This window comes from Cannabis sativa, chromosome 2 (assembly GCF_029168945.1).
Source record: "Cannabis sativa cultivar Pink pepper isolate KNU-18-1 chromosome 2, ASM2916894v1, whole genome shotgun sequence".
Lineage (NCBI taxonomy): Eukaryota > Viridiplantae > Streptophyta > Magnoliopsida > Rosales > Cannabaceae > Cannabis > Cannabis sativa.
This window is the reverse complement of record NC_083602.1, coordinates 52,181,649-52,197,328: the sequence shown is the minus strand read 5'-3', so window position 1 is coordinate 52,197,328 and position 15,680 is coordinate 52,181,649. Positions and strand designations below refer to the sequence as shown.

At 28.7% G+C, this 15,680-nt stretch overlaps 2 protein-coding genes across 2 annotated transcripts; both read right to left on the bottom strand.

The window, feature by feature from the left end:
- Positions 1-3,001: 3,001 nt before the first annotated feature.
- Positions 3,002-6,516, bottom strand: LOC115721409 (uncharacterized). Its single transcript, XM_030650697.2, has 9 exons — positions 6,317-6,516; positions 6,024-6,220; positions 5,641-5,729; positions 5,396-5,534; positions 4,888-4,962; positions 4,468-4,589; positions 4,315-4,390; positions 3,590-3,649; positions 3,002-3,383 (listed from the first exon to the last, which is right to left on the bottom strand). The coding sequence occupies exons 2-9, from the start codon at positions 6,135-6,137 to the stop codon at positions 3,234-3,236; spliced, it is 825 nt and encodes a 274-aa protein (XP_030506557.1). The 5' UTR covers positions 6,138-6,220; positions 6,317-6,516; the 3' UTR covers positions 3,002-3,233.
- Positions 6,517-11,681: 5,165 nt separating this feature from the next.
- On the bottom strand, positions 11,682-14,303 carry LOC115719298 (CBS domain-containing protein CBSX3, mitochondrial). The gene is made up of 6 exons (XM_030648278.2): positions 14,238-14,303; positions 12,790-13,053; positions 12,602-12,683; positions 12,338-12,411; positions 12,152-12,212; positions 11,682-12,045 (listed from the first exon to the last, which is right to left on the bottom strand). The coding sequence occupies exons 2-6, from the start codon at positions 13,045-13,047 to the stop codon at positions 11,903-11,905; spliced, it is 618 nt and encodes a 205-aa protein (XP_030504138.1). The 5' UTR covers positions 13,048-13,053; positions 14,238-14,303; the 3' UTR covers positions 11,682-11,902.
- Positions 14,304-15,680: the final 1,377 nt, after the last annotated feature.

Below are 15,680 nucleotides of genomic sequence, written 5' to 3'. Positions count from 1 at the left end.
AAAGTAAAAAATACCGTCTGACAGTATTTTTGTAAAAAAATAGCAAAAGTTAGTATACCATATAAATTTCCCTTTTTAAAATAGTTTATACTATTTTTGAGCCTATTTATGTATATCTATAATATTTTTACTTTTGTTTTTCCCTAATTATAAATAAGATCAAATAAAAATATTTAAAGTATATGGATAAATTATCTATTTTAAATTATTTTAAAATCATATATTAAAATATATTAATTATATTTATGGTTTCTCATTCAATATTCTTCATAACGATTTGATGGTTTTTATACCTTTTACGGGCATTTTTGTGCATTTTACGACTTTTGTGCCTTTTACGGCTTTTGTGCCATTTTTATGGTTTGCCCTTAATTGTTTAGAGTAGTTTTGTGGTACAGTCAATGGACAAAAGAATCTATTTTGTGCTCTTGGCTTCTATATCAACGACCTTTCAGTTTAGACAGATAAGTATTTCAAGTCTTTATATTTATGAATTGTTTTTATATTATAATATGGATTATTACTATCTTGTCTTTAAGTGATTTTTTCATTAAATTATGTAGTAATAGAGTTTTATTTATTGTTGTTTTGTAGGTTAATTTTGTGGAGGGCACCCTACGTCTACAGAGACTTTGTCGGTAAGTTTTAATTCAAGGATTGTCTCTTCTAATACCTGTTGTCGCTTGGTGTTGTTTGTTTTTTCAGCTATCAATAAAGAAAGGGTGTTTTAATGAGTTGGGGGTGCTGTTTGAGGATGTTATAGCTTTATTGTCTAAAATTCCGGGAGCAGTTTTGTCCCATGTGTCTTGCGATATGAAATTCTACAGCTCATGGTTTGGCAAAGCATGCTCTTCGATTAGATGATGAGCTATCTTAGTTTGAGAAGGTGTCACCGCTGATTATGGATTGTCGCTTTGTTAATCATGTGTGATTTTGATCACCGTGTCAAAAAAAAAATATCAAGTCTCATATAATTTAATATATGGAAGAGGTTTCAATGGTTACATTTTTATTGTAACCATCATGGTTACATTTTTTTAAGCCATTGGATTACTATTAAATGGTTGTGATTAATTTGGAAATTAAATAAAAATAAATTATAAATAACTTGTAACCTGAAAGTAACCTAATCATTTATTTCCTTATAAAACTTTAATTAAGATTAATTATATTTTAAAATTAAATTATTTATAATTATTAATTAATTTCTTGCAATTTATTACTCTATAAGGATCTTTTAGAAATTTATTTTTTTATACTTAAATTATTTAGAATTTTATAACAAAACTTTTTATAATTTAAAATTATACACAAATAATTTCATAATTTAAATTTTATTATTCTTGTAATCTTAATTTTAAATTATTACACTTAATTATTTAATTTTTTTATTTAAATATTTAAAAAGTAAAAAATGAAATAAGTTGAAGAATTTTTTAGAAAAAAAATGGCTGCACTTGTTATCGATTGATTAGCTTGAGGCCTCATACTTAGTTCATATAATTGTAACAAAATAATTAAATATAATTCAAAAATAATTAATTATTTAAAAATTTATTATAAGAAGAGAATTTTAATTTGTGTCAAAAGAAGTTTAATTTTTGTAAAAAAAATAAATTTTATTGTAAATATTATAATTAAATGGCTTAATTATTAAAATAATTCAAGTAGGGATTTAAATATAAATATTAATTGCTAAAAGAGGTCTTGTTAAATATTTAATTAATTATTTTAAGAAAATAGTTAATTATAATTAAATAATTCTAAAAAAGGAATGTTTATTTAATTAATTATTTTAAGAAAATAGTTAATTATAATTAACTAAATCTAAAAAAGGAAAATTTACCTATTGGTAACCTGCTATTACAGGTTAAAGAAAAATATAACCATATGGTTACAATAAAAATGTAACCATTGAATAGTCACCCTTTAATATATAATTTTTATAAAATATCGCTAATAAAGACGACGCATGTAATTAATCCTTAGTACTATTGTGCTTAGCCGAGTCGATGAACGTGTTGACCCACATGAGTTAACACTCCAAACATGTCCACATAAGTGTGCTTTCCAATTTCCCAATACTAGAGAAAAATAACACATTATGACTTAATTTGATAACAGTTAAAGCACTGGCTGTGACTTGTGAGGTGACTACGAATCTTTCAAAGCAGATATACAAGTCAAAATGCGACCAATACACATTTCATGATAAATCTATTTTACTGCTCTACAACTTCAATAAATAGTTCACTAAAATAATCCTTTTTTACATGACCCTATCACCACGTGCCGGCCTTTTTCGTTTTTCTCAGTTTTGGAGTTAGTGCTTTCATTTAATTTTTTTAAAAAGAAAAATACCTCAATATATATGCATATGTAATATTTTTATCCCTCTTATTACTAAGATTCTGTCAAGTGGCAGTCCTTTCCTAGAAGTTGCCACTAAGAAATGAATACATATAATAAAAATAGACATGCCTAAACATATTTATTTACTCGTGGAAAACATTTGTCCCTCGACCACAATATTAAATTTGTTTAATATAAAACCAACTCAGATGTACATACATAAAATAATTTAAAGTAACAGAAGAATCATATAAGCTTTAAGTAAATTAATTATGGAATCTTGTTTAAAGTGAGAGAAAAAAAGTACCTATGGTGGTGGCTCTGTATATCAGTTCCTGAAGAGAATCACAATTTAACAAACAGAAGTTAAAGCTTTATGAAGGAGCTAAAAATGGTTTGGTTTTCTAATAGATTGTCTCATATTGATCTGATTCACCAAATTATACAATACAAGAAAGAAAAAGAAACCTTCCCTGAGAGATAGAGAGGAACCTTCCAATTAAAAAAGGGAAAGTGAAAAAAATCAATTAGAAAGGAAATTTACAGATAATGAAACCAAAGTTAGTACACAAACCCTTGATAATTCTTCTTTCAAATTTGCCTAGAATTTTTAAAATTATTGCTTTGTACTTTCCTAACAATAGTAGCAGGGTCTCAAAAAGGAAGCTTTTATACATTAGCTATCACAAAAATGAAGTGGTCACTAATCTTATAAACACTTTCAAATGTAATTTTTTATCAAGCAAATCAAAAATTTGGTTCTATTCACCTTTCATACAATATGAAGTTATTCTTCAACAAAGAACAAAAGGCTCAAGAGAAAACATACAAATAAATGTACATTTGGCAAGTCAAATACCCACTTTGAATGTATGGTTGCATCACTTAGTCTTCTTACTACCTTGCCTTGTCTTAGTAAGAGTTTTGACCAAACCTTTGGATATTTTCCAAAACCAAAACAGATTCATGATTCCTAACACAGGAGGCACTGAGAGCAAGCTGTAGAAGCCCAATGGAAAAACTGTCTTCACCTAAAATTATACGAGTTTAAAGACTTATCAGAAAGATGCACAATTTATAGCCAGAAACCCAAATACTTTCAAATTACAAGTGTTTCCAGTGAAAATAGAGGGAAAAAATTGGTCATTGGAATCTATACTCAAGAATTGTCTTTGATTAAATTGAATACTGAAGTTTGTGTTTATCAAGACTCAGTAACAACATGGTACGGACTCACCTCTTCAAAATGGAGAAACATGTGGGTGAAAAAGTATATAAATAAAATAACCCTTGCAACCTGCAGGCATCAAAAGAAGTTACATGAAAGTTTAAGATAAATACTTGCTGAAATAACAAAAGCTAGAGAATTTAGAAAAACAGAATCCTATTTAGTGTTCCTATCCTTGTCGTTAAACTTTTCACAAGACTAACCCCACCATTTCTTGTACTGGAATTATAGAATAGAGACATCAATCTTCAATAATAAGTGTAAGTATATATATATGTGTGTGTGTGTGTTGATGTGAATGCATCTTTTTATACCTATACATATAGTATGTCGGTAAGCACGCACTTGAAAACACATTTATGCTAAAGATAAAAAAGAAAACCACGAGAGAATCCACAACTAGTTCTCGTCAGTCTGATCGAGGGAGAAAAATTAGCCAAATGCATAATTCCACATTTCAATGAAATAGCCCAAGGCAGATACCTCAGCTCATTCGTGCTTTGTATACTTTTTGTGCAAAAGTTCACAAAACTATTCAACTTCCAATTTATTTGAGTTTATTCCCACCACAATAATAAGGTCATATGGTTGGTGAATAAAACCCAACGACAATATTAATTAATATCCAATGGATAGTTTATCCAGTTGCCAGCACTAACATGGATACATCATGCAACAGTATTACAATTGAATGAGAACAAGCGATGAATAAATTTTGGGTATCTGGAACGTACCAACCACCCCACGAACAAAGCAATGCCATTGCAAATGTAAAGACTGGAGTTCTTCTGACCAGCAATGTCCAAGTACCTGTATCAGTGTTCAAAATGATCAAGGGTTGAAAACCATGAACATGAAAAATGAAAACTTCTTGGTTCCAATCTTACCATCTTAAGTTCACAAAAGGAGTGGTGCTTTCGGAAAAGAGAACCATTAGTATGTAAATCTGTGCTTGACCACTTAAAAGGGCGAGAATGATTGAAAACATGGATAGCCCATGGTGTATAACCTAGTAAAATCAAACAAGAAAAAGAGAAAAGTGGCAGTTCATGTTAAATTTTCAATTGCATATGAAATTCAGATTGTCAGGTCAAAAGAGATTCACAAAATACATTTATTTTTAAAGTTGAGCAAATAAAATGTGGAGCCAAGGAATTATACCCAGAGCCAACAAACAGCTAAAAAAATTCCTTAGCAATATGATTTTCCAATGTTCATAATAGGCTTTTTTTTTAACAAGTTTATATAATATGTTAATATCAAGGTGCCAAGCAATCATTTTTTTTTCTTTTCATTTAAGCACTTACATACTCGAAACCACCTAAAGCTGGATAGAGCCAGAAAATCATAGCCAAGTCTGTAAGAAAATAACCGATAGAGACCTGCACGAAGAACAAAAGCAAATGTTGAATCATAAGCAATACCATAAAAGTAAGATATAACACAGAACTCACTCACAGTAAGAAATCTCTTCAGAAACAGTAAGAACATTAAGTTTAAATATCATCCCATAAACTTAAATATCAAGCTGAAATCTACCACTTAAATAGGAAATAGAAGGAAAAATGTCATGATGCACAGATAAACTACCAAACCATTGACAAAGCATGAAGCAAAACTGATGCAAAGTAAAAGATCAAAACGAGTGAGATTTCTAATATGCATAAAATCCAATAATTGCATAGCTGTTGGCTGTTGAAACAAACACACCAAGATTTGAGATTATCACAATCATTTGATGGTGACAGATAAATTTTATAACTAGGATGGAGAATCCTGCAAACACCTTGTGATACTTCTAATGTATCCACTTACCCCCAAAACTGTATTTGATAAAGTAGAGTTTCTATCAATAATTAGTCCATCAACGGAATCCTCACGAAACAAATCTGATAACACCAGGAGGTAGAATGATGCAAATGCTACAACAATAGCATGAACAGTGGAGAACCCCCTGTACGAGTAAGGCATCAACAATTACACAGATACTAAACGAAATCTAAAATTTTGAAAAACAATACGTAGAATTCAGCGTGTACAATGCAAAAAAAGATTCTCACCTGTTGTTCCATTCAAGTTTTTGTGCTCCACTTAAATTTCTATATGACTTGAAACAAAGAGAGCTTATAGCACCAGTTAACCAATAAACCTTCAAACAAAAACAAAATGCATCACTTGAAAAATCTTTGTTGTTTGCTGTAATCCCCATAATTAGTTCAATCATAAAAAATGCATATAGAACAAAATCAAAAATAGTAACAAAATCAGAACACTTGGAATAAATCCTCAGTAATTCATTCTCTCTTCTATTCAATCCAGCCATTAAATATGTAGTTTCGGTCCTGTTTTTACAACATCATTGAGCAAAAATTTTCCCTCTCTCCAGGTTTACTATCCTAATTTATACAAACACACAAAAACATTCACGTAGAGGAACACTTACAATGGCGCATAGAACAATGCCCGATAACACCGAAGCAAGGTATTGAAATTCTCTGCTGGAAGTTTCATATCCAGCAACGGATGCAATTCCAAACGGTAACGAAAATCCAACCATCCCGCAACTCTTGTAAATTTCAGAACCAAAATTCACCAGATTCCCGCGAAGATATTCAATCGCTTGTCTTCAAATTCTCGAATCTTATCCCATAAAAAAACGTATGAGAAATTTAAACACACAAAATTTACATCAATTCTTGTGTATATATACATGCATATACATATACATATACATACCTGAGGGTGAGGTAGTAGCAGAGGAGGCAGAACCCAGTAAAACGAAGATCAAAGAATAAGAAGCAGACTTCGATAACAATAATTTTAATTTTAATTTTATTTTTCAAGAAGAAGAAGAAGAATAATTCAGGGCCAGTATTTATAGTAAATAGTAATGGTACGATTGAGCTGGACCAGGAAGATTGTGGAAAAAAGGAAACAAAGTAAGAAAGGAAAAAAAGAAAAAAAATATATGAAAATGAAAGTTGGGAACATGGATAGAAGAGGGTTACTTTTGTAATTTAACCAAATATATTTGGAAATTTTATTTAGTTCTATTTCCACCCCAATAAACTTATAAATACACTCTATTATTATAAAAAATATAAATTTAAATAATTCTTTAAAACGTATTCTTAATATTTTTTTAAATTTTTTTCTTCACGTTATTTTATGTTAATTTCAATACTTATTTTGATTTCATTTTCATAATTTTTTCTAACTCATGTATATTTTTTTTTTTTTTAAGAAAATTTCATATAATTTTTTATTTTTATTTTTTGCCATAATATTTAAAGTATAATTTAATTTTGTTTGATAAGTATATTTTTCAAGAATATGAATTGGAAGAAAAAAGTTAAAAAAATTTAGTATAATTAAAGTTAAAATGGGGTGTCTTTAGAAATTTTTGGAGTGTAAATAAAATTTCTCTTTATTTATACTCAAAAAAATTTTAAGTGGAGTTTCCATAAAATTATAAATACACCCTATTATTAAAAAAAAATATAAACTTAAATAATATTTATAAATTACTCTTAATTTTTTTTTCCTCACACTATTTCATGTTAATTTCAATACTTATTTTGATTTTATTTTTATAATTTTTTTCTAACTCATGTATATAAATTTAATTTTTTTCTAAGAAAATTTCATATAATTTTTTATTTTAATTTTTTTGTCATAATATTCAAAATATAATTTATTTTTGTTTGATAGGTATATTTTTTAAGAATATGAATTATAAGAAAAAAATTAAAAAAACTTGATACAATTAAAGATATAAATTTTATAGAAAATAAAAATTATTAAAATATGGTGTCTTTATAAATTTTTGAGGTGTAAATAAAATTTTCCTTTTTCAAAGAGACCCAATTTTAATAATTTTTAGGGTAAATACTATTTTGGACCTTGTGTTTTGTAAAAGTTACAAAGTGGACCCTCTGTTTTGTTAAATGACAAAATAGACCCTGTATTTTCTAAAATGGTAAAAATAGGACCCTAAGCTTAATTTTTGACAATTTTTTTTTTTAATACAACCAACTTGAAGACAATTCCTAATAAGAACATATACAAAAAATGTAAGCAGTTTTGTCATAGCACTTTTAGATCGGATTATAATTAAACTTTAAAAATCAATTCAGGGTCTTATTTGTACTATTTTAAAAAATACAAGGTCCATTTTATTATTTAACAAAACACAGGGTCCAATCTGTAACTTTTACAAAATACAGGGTCCAAAATGGTATTTACCCTAATTTTTATTTTATATAAAATTTATATCTTTAATTGTATTAAGTTTCGTGGCTTGTGATGGGCGTGGACTGCTTATTGAAGGCTGCACCAAGATTTTTCATGGTCATCCTTCTCCTGAATTAGCCGAAGCCATGAGGGTCCGTGAAGCATTAAGCTGGATCAAGGCACGTCATTGGCAGCCAGTGGTACTGGAAACCGATTGTCTTTCGGTTGTTCAGGCCTTATGAAGCTCTATTGTTATGATTTTCACCTTTGGTCAAGTGGTTAGTAATTGTAAGGGCTCAATGTTTTAAAAAAATATTTTTATTTGTTTTGTTAGACGATCAGTAAATATGGCAGCTTATAAGTTTTTTAGAGCCTTTGTATTGTTTCCTAATTGTATTTTTAGTTTGGAGTCTCTTCCAACTAATTTGTTACCTTGTTTGGTGACTAAGATGGTTATTTAATACATTATGATTTTCCATTCAAAACAAAAATGATAAAAGAGAAGATTTATTTATAGTGTATATGTAATGTTTTCTTGTACTTTTTTTTTTAAAAAAAATCATGTAGGTTTATTACAAAAAAATAAAGTTAGTTGAATAATAAAATTAAAAAAAAATATACATATAAAAAAAACTTATAGAAAGTCACATATATCTCTTATATGCTTTCTTTTATATTAATGTATAGATAGATGAAAAACTATAACTAATTATTGTTGCCAATTAAGAAGATTGCAAATTTCTATCATTATTGAGTAAGAATTTTTAACCTTTCAAAAAAAAAAAAACGCTAAGATTTTTTAAGATGTTAGAACAAAAACTTACTCAAGAAAGCAAACTTTTGCTCTGACTATAATGTAAAATTCAGTGTGCATTTAAACAATATATTAATTATGATTTGCATTTATTTGTAGATTTTAATTAAACTTCTCTATCTAAGTGGATTTTTTCATGTATAAGATAAAAGCAGTTAGTGATGTTTGATTCATTGTAATGGTAATCACAATGCTAATGAATAAGTTCATTATATTGTTGTTTTTCTCTTTTTCTTTTTCTAATTCATTACAATGTAATGCTTATTACATTGAGTATTGTAATGATAATTACATACCAAAATCAATATAATTCTCATTACAATTACACTTCATTACAAAGGAAAAGTAATATCTTAATAAAAATATAGTAAAAAAAGTCAAAGTCTACTCTTTTTTTTGAAAAAAATATTTTATAGAGTTATTTTGGTCAATACACATTTTATTCTATTACATTCTGATTCTAATTACAATGTTCACTCTAACTACAAACCAAACATTGTAATCATTTTTTATTACCATTCTTATTCTATTACATTACCATTACTATTGCAATTACCATTACCATTACATTACACTAAACTGAACACCACTTATGGAGGAGCCAGCTTTTGTCAACGATTTTGTGACTTTAAATCATTGAGAGCCTTAAGAGAAAAATTGGTCATAAACATGAGTTGAAGATTATATGAAAGTAAGATAATAAAGATCACTCATCAAATCATATTGAAAAAACTTTTCATTTGAAGAGCAAGCCTCAGCCTCTGATGGAACATGGTTAGCATTAACTATATTTTAAAATTTAAATGGTGTTGTGTGGTAATGTTAAGACTCCTAAGATTATGAGACATTAAGAGTCATTAACCTCACAACTTGAAGAAAGTTCTTTGCCTATCATTTGATCTGACTCTGACCTTGTATTTTAGTTATATTTTGTTTATAAAGGGAAAAACAAAATTAAAAACTGAAAGTCAAAATATGATATTCCACTAAAATTACAAGGACTAGAATGATAATTTCATTTCAAAATAAGTAAATATTATTTTAGACCCTATACTTTACAAAAGTTACTAATTAGACTCTATTTTATTAAATAGCAAAATAGATTTTACATTTTTTTCAATATAGTAAAAATAAGACCCTGAGCTCAACTTTCAATAATACGAACAGATACAGAAAATAATTCAGGGTCCTATTTGTACAATTTTAAAAAATACAGGATTCATTTTATCATTTAACAAACAAAGGATCCAATTAATAACTTTTACAAAATATAAAGTTCAAAATGGTATTTATCCTTTCAAAATTGTCATTATTATTCTTAATCATAAAGCACAAAATATAAAATACAAAAGAAGCACCTTTTGAGACAGTTGTTGCTAAAATACCCTTCATACATTCAGGACTAAACCAGAGACTGATAACTCCATGAAAATAGAATTATTTATATCTTTTTGGGCATTAAATTAGTTTTGTTCTCAAGTATTTTTAGTTTATTTTAGTGACTTTTAGTTAGTTTTAAATAAATATTAATTTTAACATTTTTAGATTAGTTTTAGTTAAATTTTGTAATATTTTATCAGTTTTATTTAGTTTCCTATTTTGTAAGTGTTAATCTCAGTATTGTGTATTTTTATAAAAAAAAATTAAATGTATATTTTGGGCTTATTGTTAAAATTGAAAAAAAAAAAAATATTAAAGTCCATAAACTAATTGAAGCCCAAGTGATTAATTTGTTTTTTTTTTTTTCTTTATTAGGCCTTTTTGTTAAAAAAATGTATAAAAGGTGAAAAGAGATCATGGCCAAGTTAGGAGGGTTTTGCTTGGCATGAATTTGGAGGAGTTTATATATTGTTATATATACTCAAAAAAGGAGGCGTTAATGGGATTTGAAAGAGGAGGCGGCTGACAGTGAAGAAAAGAAGAAAATGAAGAAAAAGAAGGAAAAAAAAAAGTTGTGACAAGTTCCAAATGGGTTTTTATTTCTATCTCTCTTTTCTTTTAAACTTTGTAATTTTTGCACAATCTATTATGAGTTAATTTTTTTTTTTTGCTAGAATTATTTTATTAATTTGAATTGTGATTTGATATTTTATTGCTATGTTTTAGTAAATTGGTTTTGTTCATTCAAGTGTGTTTATTGTACAATTGCTTACTTTTGCTTGATCACCATTAGTAAGTAGTAGCTAATCTTGATTTTGGAAAAAATAGGATTAGTAGTGGAATTGCTTGAATGATGCATGAATATCACTTTGGAAAAATGTGGTTTGTAAATGGCATAGGAATATGTTATTTACCATGTATGACTTGAAGGAATTGTGCTTAAATTGGTATTCTTAAAATTAATTGGGCATAGGAATATATTAATTAATTAGAGAATTAAACCATAAACACTTTGGAAAAAGGATTATGACATTTTAAATTCCTAGTTGACATTATCAACTTACAACAATACTCCTTAGCACTATTATATCAACTTTGCATTTTCAGGCCAATTTAATAATTCTAACTTACTTTCTTCGTAGTTTGTGTTTGTTAGTTTTTTACATATTCTCATCACTTTATTTTATTTTTGTTGAAACCAATTTGTGAGTAATTAGTTTTATAAATTAATTTCCAATTTTCAATCCCTGTGGAGACGATACTCGATTTATCACTTTATTACTTGTTACGATTGCGTATACTTGCGTACACAATTTTCACAACAGAGACCTACAACACTAGGAGTCCTATTCAATTTTTTACATCATTTAATCCCTGTTTAGTGAGGAATAAATAATACAGAATTGTAATTGAATATTCCTTCAAGGAAATAATAACTTCCTGATCCACCACCTACTGGTTTGTTCTTAAATCTTTATGACAATGTAATGATTTTTTTTTTAAGAAAAACCAAAGATGTTTTACACCCCCCTATAACAAAGAGATGAGTAAAATTAACCAAAACAAAAACAAATTGATGGATGGAAAATTCCACTCTCAAAGAAAAACCAAGATCCCAAACACCATAGATGAGGGAAACAATTACGAGTCTATGACCAATATAGGAACCAGAAATTTAAGCAGAAAATAAGTTCTCGTTATTAACCATGTTAGTTCCCACATTGGTGTCTTGATGTCATAGCATATGAACATCGAAAAGAAAAGAAAAGAACCAGAATAGGAGTTGCAAAGAGCAAAGGGTATTTACATGCACCTGGTCCTATTATTGTTCACTGTTAAACCAGGGCAACCTGTCTGATCTTTGTCATCATCATCATGGTCGTTGTCGTCATCATCTAGTAACCTCCCTGAATAAAAGCATTCAAGCGGTCAAGTTCCTGCCTATGTTCACTCACCACAGCTCGTACCACATCTCCAATGGACACCATGCCAATCATTCCCTTATCATCAATCACTGGAATGTGCCTGATCCGATTATCTACCACAAAATATCAATTTCGAGATTTAGACCATGTATCTTTTACTTGAGAGAAATAAAATAAGAAAACATGAATTGAGAAATTCCAAATCAAGAACAAATGTACCAGTCATCAGTTGCATTGCACGCAAAACTTTGGTGGAAGGATTGACAGTGATAAGCTTGTTCTGCAGCCATCATGTCATAGCATTTTGAGCCACAATTGCATGATAACCATAGACAAAAAGAAAAAATCTAAATCCAGAGAGCTATGAATCGCTGCTATAGACAAAGAAACCTCTATGCACTATACCTCTTCAGTCATGATATCCCCGACCTTAGTGGACTTAGATGATCTTCCCTGCACTATGATCTTCCGCAGATAATCTGGAAATATACCATCAGACAAAAGACATCAAAAAATTTAACAATTCCAAACTTGAACTTCCAAACATTAGTAATATGTTAATTCAGAATTTGCAAGCTATATCACCAGATTTAAAACATGGTTACAGAATAGCATAAGTGTTTATCGAATGATATCTGTTATAAGGTGCAACAAAAAAAGTAGACAAACCTCTTTCTGTAATAATTCCAGCAATTGACTTTTCCTCTCCAGGTTTCACGACCACCAGGGCACCAACATTGTGCTGGGTCATCTGCAAAGAAGAGAGTTGCTCAAGTCAAAACGCTAAAGAAAGCATCTCAGACTCAAACGGATTATGTTAATTGCAGGAATTGAAAGGATCAAAATAGTGTCCATACCGACTTAACGGCCTCATAAACAGTGTCATCTGTAGTGCACCATAGCCAAGAACCATCAGCACCTTTACCCTTCGATTTCATGATATCTGAAATAGTTGTGCTTTCAAAACCATGCTCTTCTATACGAGCAGTTGTAGTCCCCTGAAAACGTGACAGGATGGCAGGCTGCAACACTGGATTCACAAGAGAAATGCGTTGCAAAACTGCATTTTTCACAACGTTTCCATTGGAAAAAAATCCTCGAATTACTCCTTGCATTGTTACCTGCAGAGAGAAAGAGAGAGATAGATAGGCTTTATTTTCAAGCTCTTCTCCATCATGCAAATTTCTATTCCATTCTCACAAAGGTATAACAAGTGGTAACTAACATCTGCGAAACAAAACTCATAACCTGAAAGGTAAAGCCCTCTATTGCTTGCAGCACACATCATATAGTTTTCTATTCAGGAGAATAACATACATGTTCCCTAACTTCTTTCTAAGACTATAATGCGAGATCAATAGAAAAGAACATAGCACAACAACTTTATCAATATACTTCTACATTCAAATATATATTACAAGTATTTGCACTATTAAATCATCTACAAGCTAATGAACTTGTGGGAGTTTAAAAAGACCACACTCCAAATCTGAATACTAATCAATTGGGTTGTGAATAAGGGCTCCTGTTAATATAATGGCTGAGAGCCTATTGCAACTCAATATTTAATTTCTTCTTGCAGTACCCATTTCGTACTACAAACGTGGAAATGCATATGGAATGCAGGTGTATGAAAATATTTATTATATATATATGTGAGAATGGTCTGTAAATAAGTAAATACCAGGATCTGATAACATAATTAGTGCTGAATCAATGAAATAAAAGCATATCACTTTCCTAAAGTACGTTAAGTGATTATAGGACAATCCTTGAAAGAAAGAGAAAAAGTGATTGGAACAATCCACTATTGAACAGAAAGCTAAAGCCTGTAAATCACAACGCATCCTTAATCCAAATTAATAAAAATGCTTAATCAAATAAGATCATTCAAAAACAACTAAAAGTGATCGATTACGATCAAAATCCCTGGCCCGTGATGAAGCAAACCAAAATAAAATATCCAGATATAAATCATGCCAAAATATACATAGCTACTAAAATATATCAAACGCCAGAATACAAATCCTTCTGGATCGGCACATCACATCTTATAAAGAATCCGTTACAGCTTCTGTCAGAATCGTGAAATGATTTAACACATCAATTAATATTTAAACAAAAGTTACTGAAGAATAGAATTTCCATTTCCATGAAACTACGATCCAAGTATTAAAAAAAAGCTCATTTCCTGAATCGATTTGTCAAATCTCTACTAGTGACTGAGAAATTATTTTTATAAAATCCAACTAAATGAAGAAATATACATAAGCATTATTATTATGATTAGAAGAAGAAGAAGAACCTGAGTGAAGAAGATGATGATGAAGAAGAAGGAGGAGCTAATTTCGGCTATGGATAAAGATAAGGAACCCTAAAAAAGAAAGCTCTGAAAACTGTGTAATTGTATAGCCAAACCTTAAAACAGATGATACCACGCGCCAAACATGGCTTACGTGTAACCCAGTTTTCATTTTCTAATAAAATAAATAAAAATAAAAGTACAGAATCTGTGATATATAAGATTATAATAATAAAGAGCACAGTTGTATAATTGTATTATCCAACACTACTAATACTACTATTAATTATCTCAAAAAAAAAAATACTACTATTAATTATCTTATTAATTACTTAATTACTTAATTACACCAATAAACTTTAATAATAAAGTATTGAAAGCTCTAAAGTGTTGTCCAAAACCAAAATTTATTCAGGCCGTTGATACCTGATGATGAGGTTGGATAAGTGGATAATATTAGCATCTAAACCTACCACTAAATAATTATTAAGTCTATCTTATTTAAATATAATTATTAAGACAATCTTGTTTAATTCTTTTGATTATTTTTAATATAATATGGATTGAATGTCACTTTCAATGTGAGGTTATATATTAGTAAGAGAAATACTAAAAGGCTAAAGCCCTAAACATCCTGTAATCATATTGTTATTTGTATAATTATGGATTGAGTTTCACATAATTTATTTATAATAATAATATTTATAAAGTATCGTTAAACAATCGTAATGTCCTATATTTTTAGGTGATGTTAAGTACTATTATTGTCTAATAGAAATCTTCTCGATAAATGCTAAAAAGACATTATATGTATTTAACATCCTCCTAGATGTAATATCACTGTTAGTGTAATTAAATATTGAGTCTTATATAATTTAGGGTAAATACTATTTTAGACCTTGTATTTTGCAAAAGTTACATATTGAACCCTTTGTTTTGTTAAATAATAAAATAGATCTAGTATTTTTCAAAATGATAAAAACAAGACCCTGAGCTTAATTTTCGACAACTTTTTTTTAATATAACCAACTTAAAAATAATTCCCAGCACGAACAGATACAAAAAAATATAAACAGCTTTGTCATAACACATTCTGATCGAATTATTATTAAATTTTATTTTGATAAAAAATTATTTGTACCATTTTAAAAAATACAAAACCATTTTATTATTTAACAAAATAAAAAATCTAATTAATAACTTTTACAAAATAATTCAAAATAATATTTAAGACCTCACACTCATAGGAATAGTAAATGGTGTGATCTTCTATATTTTATTATATAATAATGCCACATCAGCCATCACTTCAGCATCAATTCAATTCTTTGACTTATTCTCTTGCCTCCACTTATCTTAAAAATCACTCCTATTGAACTGTGACAGGTGTCCAATCACAGACGTTGATGTGGATATACATAGCTATCCACCACCATAATTTAATTA